General features: G+C 42.0%; 1 protein-coding gene across 2 annotated transcripts; it reads left to right on the top strand.

Moving 5' to 3' along the window:
- The first annotated feature begins 5078 nt into the window (after window positions 1-5078).
- Window positions 5079-10656, top strand: LOC120040102. 2 transcript variants are annotated; one of them, XM_038985356.1, is made up of 5 exons: window positions 5079-5147; window positions 6096-6192; window positions 7032-7628; window positions 7943-8071; window positions 8175-10656. In XM_038985356.1, the coding sequence occupies exons 2-5, from the start codon at window positions 6161-6163 to the stop codon at window positions 9163-9165; spliced, it is 1749 nt and encodes a 582-aa protein (XP_038841284.1). In that variant the 5' UTR covers window positions 5079-5147; window positions 6096-6160; the 3' UTR covers window positions 9166-10656. The 2 variants fall into 2 exon arrangements, with proteins under 2 accessions (XP_038841284.1, XP_038841289.1); XM_038985361.1 differs by lacking the exon at window positions 5079-5147 and having other exon boundaries at window positions 5848-6192.
- The last annotated feature ends 88 nt before the right edge of the window (window positions 10657-10744 follow it).

Genomic DNA, 10744 nt, shown 5'->3' with positions numbered 1-10744 from the left:
CCTGAGCCACTTGTGTGGGTTGCAGACTCCGTCTCATGCTACCACTAGAGTGAGAGCACCGCCAGCATTCAAAAGTGACCAAAACATCAGCCAGGAAGCATAGGAACTGAGAAGTGGTCTGTGGTCACCACCTGCAGAATCACTCCTTTTTTGGGGGTGTCTTGCTAATTGCCTATAATTTCCACCTTTTGTCTATTCCATTTGCACAACAGCATGTGAAATTTATTGTCAATCAGTGTTGCTTCCTAAGTGGACAGTTTGATTTCACAGAAGTGTGATTGACTTGGAGTTACATTGTGTTGTTTAAGTGTTCCCTTTATTTTTTTGAGCAGTGTATTTAGGAAGCCCTTTCTCCCACCTGCTTTGTGGGATATTGTTTTGAGTGAGTGCATGTAGCACTACGGTACTTCATGGTCTTTGTTTGTTTCTTGGTTTGTTTTCTTGGTTTGTTTAAGTTTCACTAAAATAAAGATGTGGAACTCCAATCACGCTGCGCCTTGGTCCGTCTCTCCTCACGATCGTGACAAGAGCAACACATAGAATGCTTAATTCCGAAGACAAAACAAAGAAATTCTTGCACATTTGATAAGTCACTTTTGGGGCTGGTTATGGTATTGTTGTAATTTCATCCACCAGTTTTGACTTTCTTATTCCATATCTATATCAGTCTGTTCAGTATGTCTAAGTCTTGGTCCACAGGGAACCCAGGTTTAACTATATGGTATTAGTAGGAAGATTGTAGGGGGGTGGGGAGGGGTCTGCCAGCCCAGCACCAAGTTAAAGCAGGCGAGCTGAATCAGATTGTGCTTGCTTCAGTGGTATTGGAAGACTTGACCTTCCCAGTCACAGCACTTTTACAATCCAATCTATTTAGTTTAGCAATGTGTCACCACCAAAGCAGTGTGGTGCGAACATGCTGGGGAATCCCAATGTGAAAGCAGGGCCCGTATTTAATCTCCCTGAACCCAGTGCCTTCGGGAGGAAAGATGAAGCACAGAGACACAAGGAAATATGCAGTATTTACAGGGGAATAGTGAACCACTCTCTCTCGACTGACCAGGTGAATCCAGGTGAAAGCTATGATCCCTTATTGATGTCATCTGTTAAATCCACTTCAATCAGTGTAGATGAAGGGGAGGAGACATGTTAAAGAAGGATTTTTAAGCCTTGAGACAATTGAGACATGGATTGTGAATGTGTGCCATTCAGAGGGTGAATGGATAAGACAAAAGATTGAAGTGCTTTTGAACGGGGTATGGTAGCAGGTGCCATGCACACCGGTTTGAGTGTGTCAAGAACTGCAACACTGCTGGGTTTTCCGTGTGTATCAAGAATGGTCCACCACCCAAAGGACCTCCAACCAACTTGACACAACTATGGGAAACATTGGAGTCAACATGGGCCAGCATCCCTGTGGAACGCTTTCGACACCTTGCCCCGACGAATTGAGGCTGCTCTGAGGGCAAAAGGGGGTGCAACTCAATATTAGGAAGGTGATCCTAATGCTTCATACACAGTGTATATACTGTATTCTAGTCAAGGCTGCCTATATAACTACTGCTGTACACACCTTTTCTATTCATATACTGTCCATACTGTCTAGACACACCATCAATACCTAAATTCATCTGATTCTCTCTTGACGATTCTATGCATATTAATGATAGGTTCATCACAAACAAGCACAGAGGTATATGATCACAACACTACAATTCTAGGATCATATGCTTTACTCCAGTCACTCAGGTTGGTGCCATGCCCCCTCATGTGGCAGGGAGAAGATACTGCAGTAACTTTTTTACATAAAAAAATACAAGTCAACTACATGATTGATGAAGGCATGTCATTAAGCAAAGGCAGCAGCGCAGTCATCAACTACAAGCACCTTTTATTCACCAACTATGGAGTTGGGGAAACACGTGTGGACCTGAATTGTGATAACTGCAGTGGCCAAAACAAGAACAAGTTTGTGCTCCAGACCATGCACAAGCTCCACCACAGTCTGGATCTTCACTTCCTGATCACAGGCCACACCAAGTTTGCCCCCGACTGGTGCTCCGGCCTCATCAAGTAGAGCTTCAGAAAGACCAGAGTGAACACTTTGTCTGAGATGGCTGGTGTTGTGAAGGACAGCACTGTGACAGGGGTCAACATCCCACAGCTGGTTGGACTGGAGGATGGCACGGTGCTGGTGGAAAGCTATGGCTGGCAACAACATCTGACTCCTTACTTCAGGCCGCTGCCACAGATCAAGCAGTACCAGCACTTCAGGTGAATATAATTTTCATTGCATTGTATGAGGTTATTCTTATCTAAACTTTGGAGGTGAATTTATATTTTGCAAGGTTGTAATGTCTTTTAAAATGTTTTGGTTATTTCCTGTTTACAGCTTCGATGCTCTGGAGCCCGGTGTTGTTGTCGCCAAGGAGCGTTCGGACTCAGTGGGGATCAGGTTTCAGCTGCTGTGGAACGCTGACATCCTTCCTCCCATAGATGGTCTGCCTGTACAAGCACCACCTGGACTGGACACAGCTTGACAAACTTATCTTTTTGAGAAGATCAAGGAGTTTTTCGACGAAGAGGCTATGGACATCACATGCCCTACACCAAAGTCAAGGGCAGGACAGAAACAGGCTCTCCGAATATAGAGTTCTTTGTTCATGCGAGGTTCGGACGGACCAGTCATCAGCACTATCTGCAGTGCCTCTATTCAAATGACTCTCTCCTAACACACGCCATACGTTGTTGCTACTATTTTTTTTTAACCTGCTGCTCAGCCACTTTACCCCTCGTCTATCACTGGTATCGTTATTGATATTGTTCTTGTACATACTGTATATTATTTTATTTATATTCACGCTATCTATTTCTGATATTGCTACTATGCAAGTAACCATTTGGCTGTACCGTTTCCACCTCCTGTAGAGACCCATCCACTTAGTAAGATGTGGCCAGTGGTGTAAAGTACTTAAGTAAAAATATTTTAGAGTACTACTTAAGTATTTTTGTGGGGTATCTGTACTTTACTTTACTATTTATATTTTTGGCAACTTTTACTTTTACTAAACTACATTCCAAAAGAAAATAATGTACTTTTTACTCCATACATTTCCCTGACACTCAAAAGTACTCGTTACATTTTGACAGGAAAATTGTCCAATTCACACACTCATTAAGAGAAAATCCCTGGTCATCCCTACTGCATCTGATCTGGCAGACTCATTAAACACAAATGCTTTGTTTGTAAATTATGTCTGAGTGTTGGAGTGTACCCCTGGCTATCCGTCAATATGTCATGTCCTGACCATAGAGAGCATTTATTTTCTATGGTAGAGTAGGTCAGGGCGTGACTAGGGGTTGTTCTAGTTTATATTTTCTATGTGGGGTTCTAGGTTTATTTTCTATGCTGGTGATTTGTATGATTCCCAATTAGAGGCAGCTGGTAATCGTTGTCTCTAATTGGGGATCATACTTAAGTAGCATTTTTTCCACCTTTGGGTTATGGGATATTGTTTCTGTGTAGTTGCCTGTTAGCACTGCATTGTCGTCACGGTTCGTTTATTCGTAGTTGTTTTGTCTTTTCTAAAGTTTCACTTCTTTATTAAATTATGTGGAACTCAAAGTACGCTGCGCCTTGGTCCGACCATTATTACGAAGAACGTGACACAATACAAAATACAATTGCGCTGTCTGGTTTGCTTAATACAAGGAATTTTAAATGATTTATACTTTTACGTTTGATACTTAAGTACATTTTAGCAATTCCATTTACTTTTTTTTAAACCAAATACTTTTAGACTTTTACTCAAGTAGTATTTTACTGGGTGACTTTTACTTTAGTCATTTTCTATGAAGGTATCTTTACTTTTACTCAAGTATGACAATTTAGTACTTTTTCCACCATTGGATGTGGCTGGGGGTTTTAGCATTTATTTCACATGACCCATCAATTTAGACAAGGGTGTCTGGGTAAGCGTCATCAAATATTTTTTTCTGGACACTTTCTGTTTACCTGGAATTTTTCATTATTGTAGGCTACTACTTTTACCACTTTTAGTCTTAATCTTTACTACTCACTGTTTAGCACATGACCTCACATGTGAATCCTTAAAGAGATGGGTGGGGCTGGCTTAAGAGGGTGTGAACAATGCTAAGTTTATCAACTTTCAAAGCAGAATTACTTTCCCATTGTTCCTCAGAAATGCAGTGTATGATATACCATTTTGTAGGTCTGAGTCTCTACTTTATCCAATGTAAAAAACACAATTTAAAATGTTGCTACATAAGACCGATTTGAGCTGGTCAGTCACATTTACATTTGACATTTGAGTCATTTAGCAGACGCTCTGGTTTACAGTTAGTGCATTCACCTTAAGATAGCAAGGTGGGACATATGTATATCTGAAAAGGGGTAAGGAATTTTAAAAAAAAACATGGAAAAATAAAAGCCACCTAAAGACCTAGTACTGATTCCTGCATTTTCACCGACCCTGTAACCAAAATACAGGTATCAGGTCTGTGTGAATGGTTCTCTGCTTTTTGCAGGTAAATTCATTAACACTTCCATTCTTTAACACCTTCCTAATTTGAACTGCAAACAGCCCCCATGCAACATCCTCCCAATTTGCCAGTTTCCCACTGATATGTATAAAAGGGTTATAACCTGCAAATAAGTTGTAAATAAGGGGATGTTTGAAAGGGTAAGATTTAGGATTTGATTAAGATCCCCATTAGCCGATGTCAGTGGTGACAGTTAGTCTAGTGGGGTCCAACACATAACGAAAAAGATATTACAGACAAAATACTATACAATTGACACACATTTAAAACATCAACATGTAGTTTGCATGTGTGTTCATCTATAAATTACACATACATGTCACATGTGCAAAACTTTAAAATGTACACAAAAAAATAGGCCACAATGTTGTTCCACGCAACAGATTTGTTTACTAAAGAATTTGCTCTGTGTTTTGGCGTTTCTTTCTCGCCTCGCAGTCTCAATCATTCAAAGGCATGGCGGTGACGCGGCCAAGCGTTCTTATTATAGCCCAATGAATCCAAGTTGAGTTTGGTAAAGGGAAACGAAACTGAGACACACATTCCCGGTGTAGGGAGACTGAACAGCATTCAGCCCCTTTGTCAAGGTGAGTGAGATTTATAAATCCATATTTATTTAATTCAATGAAACGGGCAATCAACAGTTGAAACAATAACAAAGCGTTTTACCAGCCCGTTTCAGCTAAAAATTGACTGATGGGACTGGAGATTGTAACCACTTCACAGACAGACCTATGCATACAAGGACTGACCATCCATGATATCAACATTATAGTTTTAACCATGTATTGAGGGTATATAGTGGTGTTTTTTTTTTTACAAACATTAGAGTAAAACAAGCTTATGTTGTGGGTTCTGGTGGGATACGAGAGTTGGACTAAGCTAATGAGGCAATACATTATATTCTTCAATAGATCATGTGTACATAGGGCTATCGAAATGTTTCTACATTCCAAAATGAATGTAACAACTGCAGATTGTCCCTTTTTTAAAATGTTGTACTTCGAAAAGTTTTAACACCTTTGACCCAGTGCTCAATTTGAGCCGGATCCAGCATCTCTCAGATTTGACTTGGTTCGTTCCGGTACCTATTTACCATTCTAATAAAAGCGATGAGCGTTAACAAAACCATTCTTGTAAACACCACAGCTGAGTATGTGTGCATATGCATATGGAAGTGACGTCTGAAACTGTTGTTGCACACTGTCTAGAATGAGGCTATAAGAAATCGGAATCAGCAACTGATTCCCCTGTTCATTTCACCAACATATATAGTAGGCTACTTGGCTGTTTACTCGGTCTGCTGCGCTGCTACGTTGTTTGTCACTTTCTTTCCTCAATGTCTACCCCGGATACGGTGCGATACCACTCCGCGCGCTCACAATGTTTTCCGGAACCTCCCGATTTACAAATGAAGTACTGTGTTTGCGCATGTAGCTATTCGATGTCTGTGAATCCTAATGCAAAATTATTTCAGAACAGAAATGTAGACTTTTATTTTTCATGCCTGTGATTTAAATTTGTTTTATCCACAGTTCCATTGGACATGCACTGGGGACAAGGCAACACGGTTCAGTAACGATATCAGCAAAACCAGGAAATGTCCAAACACAGGGAGAGCATCATGTCACGGTGAGACTATTAACCAGTTAAATGTAACTAAATGTAATCAAAAATGTCATCTACGTAATCCACAAAAGTAATGTATCATGAGAGGGCCGTAAACAATAACTAGTAATGCTGTATACTCAAAGAAAGGTTAAAATCTCACCTTTCTGGTAAAAAATAGTTATAAATTGCTGAGGTGTAGTCACTTTTGAGGACAAGCTCAAGTACACAGTACAAATATGAAGTATTTGATATGATGTATTTCCTATTCAACAAAACTGTATGAATAACGATTGAAATGACGTATGCTTTCTAAATATAGCATAATCAAATTATAAAATGACTAACTATAGATTTATAGCCATTAATCTAAAACTTATCTCTTAATGTGCTACCATGATGAAACCTGTGATGTAGGGTTCAGGAGTTGATGGACAGTTGGAAGAGTGAATGAAATGGTAGGAGAGACATCCCAGCTTCAAGTGGTTTCAGATTTAATATCCTACATCACACAGGCTCAGAAAAAATACTACGGTGTCCGTGGGAACCAGGGCTTTCACTTAATCCATTTCGATCTACTGTGTCCACAGATCGATTTATAAGCAAAAATGTCGGTTGGAACCGGTACCAGAACCCCATAGGGGACCTTACATTTAAGAGGTTTAATAACTGGGGCAGAAAGGAGAGTGTTGTTGGGCTACATTACAAAAACAACAGAGGGCATTGTTGACAAAGAATGCAATGTATTCATTCAATAAAGGTTGTTCAATAAAAGGGTAAAGTTGGCACTCTGTAAATCTACAACTTCATAATTTATATAGGGATTATCCTGAATTCAATAGTATAGCACTCTTTTGTTACAGATCAGCATTAACAAGGGAGCTCTTGGGCCAGTACATCTCAGACACCCTCAGCCACATTCACAGAGTGAGGGAGTTCTGTGACAGGCATTCCAAATGGGCCCTTCAGAGGGAGACAGAACTGGAAATGATGAGGGACATCAAGGAGAGGGCAGACAGAATTGACCTTAAGTTCGACCATGTCCGTAACTCAGCGACCAAGGCCAAGGCGTTTGGGGAGTTCGTATGGAGCGGTCTGACCCAGGTGACTGCAGACAGTAGGCGTGAGGAGCTGGAGAAGGAGCTGGGAGCTGTACTAAAGGACACTCTGGGAGGCCTGGAGAAGCTGGATTACTTCCTGGATGCTGTGGAGTGTCTGGCGGTCACCTGTCTGTTGGTGTTTGAGGAGAACAGGTTCCTCTGTCTGCCTCAGGGGACGAGCCCTGCCAGTGTTCAGGCTGTCATCATTGCTGCCAGATTGGCCTGCCCTCTCCTCATCTATTTTAAGAGGGATGCTAAGGCCTTCTTTATTCCCAGCCTCCTCAATGTAGAGGTGCTGGCCTGCCAACTGGATAGATACATACAAATCAGCCAGCAGGTCTGTAAAAGGATGGAGAAGGGGTAAGTGGAGCTCTCATCACAATTGCTTCAACATTAACTCATGTAATCTTCATCATTGCCATTTTACAAACACTTGATGCCCATTTTATTCCTTAAAGATTACAGATCAGACCACAGTCTGAGAATAAACTTGGGTAAGATCCCTCAAAATCAGCATTTATATTATATTAGCATAGTTGTACTATTTTCCTTTCATTTTTGGCCTTCTCAGATGTCATTTGACAAGGTTATGGTGCTTTTGTGATATAATTCAAAAGCCACATAATAATCAAATGAATATAATGTAATGTTGAAATTAATATGCATTGCTACAGTAGCTACATCAGTCAAATGCTGTTTTGGAAAAAGAAGAATGACATCCCTGTGGTCAACCTTGGTGCTGATGTGAGTGAAGAGTCCATACAAAAGATGCTGGACCATTTGAATCAGCTGAGTGATATCAGGTAAGGTTAGTTTGGTTGTTCTCTTTAAACTTCTATTGATATTTTTGAGCAAGAACTATGTTTATTGGTATACAGTAAATAGATGTTGAATCCATCTCCCCAGGATGGACCAGAACCTCAGACTGACGTTCTTGTTCCAAGGGGCTGCTCAGCGCTTCATTGGTCAGTTCAGCCAGCGCCGGCCCAGGATGGAGCAGTTTCTGACCGAGTTGGAGGAGAGTGCTGTGCAGCTGGACAGGATGAAGCTGGGGGCTAAGATCTCCAGTGTGGCAGGCAGCTCAGTGGGGGTGGTTGGAGGGATCCTATCCATCGTGGGCATAGCTCTGTCCCCTGTCACTGGTGGAGTGTCACTGGCCCTCACAATTGCAGGGGCCAGCCTGGGGGTCACCAGTGGGGTCAACAGTATAACCACTGGTATCACAGAGATGAAGGTCAATAGCATCCATGAGAAGAAAGCCAGTGAAATATTCCAGAGTTTCATGGAGGATGTGGAGAGTCTCCAGGAGTGTCTTGAGGATGTGGCCAGGAATATGAAGCCCATCCTGGAGCAGAGCAGGGTGGATGTTGTGCTGGGAGCAGGGAAGGTGATTGTCACAGCCGGGGCCATCGGAAAAGGCTTCGACTCCATAATGGACTGTGCTTCAGCTCTGAGTGTGAAGGCCTTTGCTAATGAAGATCTGATCGCAAGCGCTGGTAAGCTGGTGTTCCAGGAAGGCAAAGCAGCACGAAACCTACCCAAGCTAGCAGGGGACATCCCGGACATTGGACAGGTGGCGAAAGGCACCCCACTAGCCCTCTCCAGCTCGGCGCGGGCTGGTTTCATCACCTTCAACGCCCTCTTCATTGGCCTGGATGTCTTCTTCATCTGTAAAGACAGCGTCAGCCTGGCCAAAGGCAGCAAGAGTGAGAGATCCCAGCTCATCCGTGCCAGATCAGCATTGTGGCGCACAGAGCTGGACTCCTGGCAAAGGATCCATGACTCGCTGTGTAGAGGAATTTGGAAGTCCAGGAAGTGCCAGAGAATCCTGGAGCAGCCATTTTACCCTCTGGAGCAGAATCTGAAAGAGAAAAAATCTATGTGTATGACACAGTAGGACAACATCAATGACTTACCAGTTTTAAGATAGGGCCTCTCAAACATACTGTACAGTGGCACTTGGAATGTTCAACAGTCAAAAATAGATGTCACAAAGTACTTTAATTTTAATGAATCATTCTATACACAAGAGTCTACAAAACAAAAATGAAGGTAATTTGATGAAATGTATTCAGTTTATTACTTGTTCAGAGTAGTCTGTTTAATGTCATGCCCTGTTTACAATGTGTTCAGTCAAAATACTGAAAGTGAAATGTAATAATGTTTCTATGATTGTGCTGCTGACATGTACCTTCATAGACAGAAGACATATTCCTCACTTCACTGGAAGTTGAAGATGTCTTGCTAACAGGCAATGAAACATGTTAGTACAATTTATTCTGATGTTGACTTGTGTGGAAATGTTATGAAATGGACTGATCATGTCTGGCCTTTTTTGTGTTAATAATAATAGGCCTACTTGCTGGTATTCTGAAGGGGGAAATATATATAAAAAGTGGTCTTTGGTACTGCATTCTCATCATGACAATTTAATACCAGACATCAGTGATCCTGGCCTCCTCCAGGATCGCCGTGGACGATGTCCCTTTGGACCCCCAGAGAGGAACCCCTCCCAACTAGGCGTCCTCCACTGTCACCTGCCTCTCGGAATCCTTGCCCTGCCTCCTCACCGCCTCCCTGGTTCTCACCCACACCACGTCAAACACCCCTTCTGCCTAGGATGCCATTTCCCACAGCACTCTTCCCCGCCTCTCTCCGATAAGGATTATTCGCAACCCTGAGACCTCAGAGGGACTGCTTGGCCTAAATGAACAAACAGAATAACATAGTTCTATTTCATTGCATATCTCTTTAAACAACCTTTTCTCACAGTATGTACTATAGCTGAAAATGAAAATCACTAATGAGATCATTACAATCATTGTATTGAGACTGTCAGGACAGTTTATCTGACTGCTGTGTTTTCACTTCCTGTTTCTAGTTTTGCCAGGATAGATCAAAAACTGACCTGGTTGAAAATCTGAGCTTTCATTTCCACTATGACCTCATCTGAATCCACTGTTTATCATACTTGTATGATATGGCAACACACAACCAGTGCCTTCAAATATACTCCACTTTCATCAGAACAATATATACAACATCTGTTTTCCCCAGTCCTCTCCCTCCCATCTTGTCTGAATGGCTTACGGTCTACAGCCATGAGTCTGGCTGTGACACAGCCCCAAACGATATTGTATGGGAACAGCTTCTTTGTGCCTGAGGGAGACTCCGCTTCTGGACACTGGCTCAGTGCCAGATGAGTTGGGAGGGGTAGTTTCTGGCAATAACAAAACAGACTCACTTATCAGTCACACATCTCTGGCAAACAAGATTTAATGTAAGAGCTCACCCTTAGTAAAGAATGAAGTTCATATGTCATTATGTTTGAAGATCTCAAACAGCTACATATTAATTATTTGGCAAATAAAAGCAGACTGGAAGAACACCTTTACAGTGGCTCAGCTTTGACCAGGTGTTTGAGGAGCAGACAGGTGACATGCCTTGGAAGTCATCTGGGATATAGATCAGCATAG

Source organism: Salvelinus namaycush, chromosome 3, assembly GCF_016432855.1.
Source record: "Salvelinus namaycush isolate Seneca chromosome 3, SaNama_1.0, whole genome shotgun sequence".
Taxonomy (NCBI): Eukaryota; Metazoa; Chordata; class Actinopteri; order Salmoniformes; family Salmonidae; genus Salvelinus; species Salvelinus namaycush.
The sequence above is the reverse complement of the archived record's forward strand: the minus strand, read 5'-3'. Positions and strand labels throughout refer to the sequence as shown.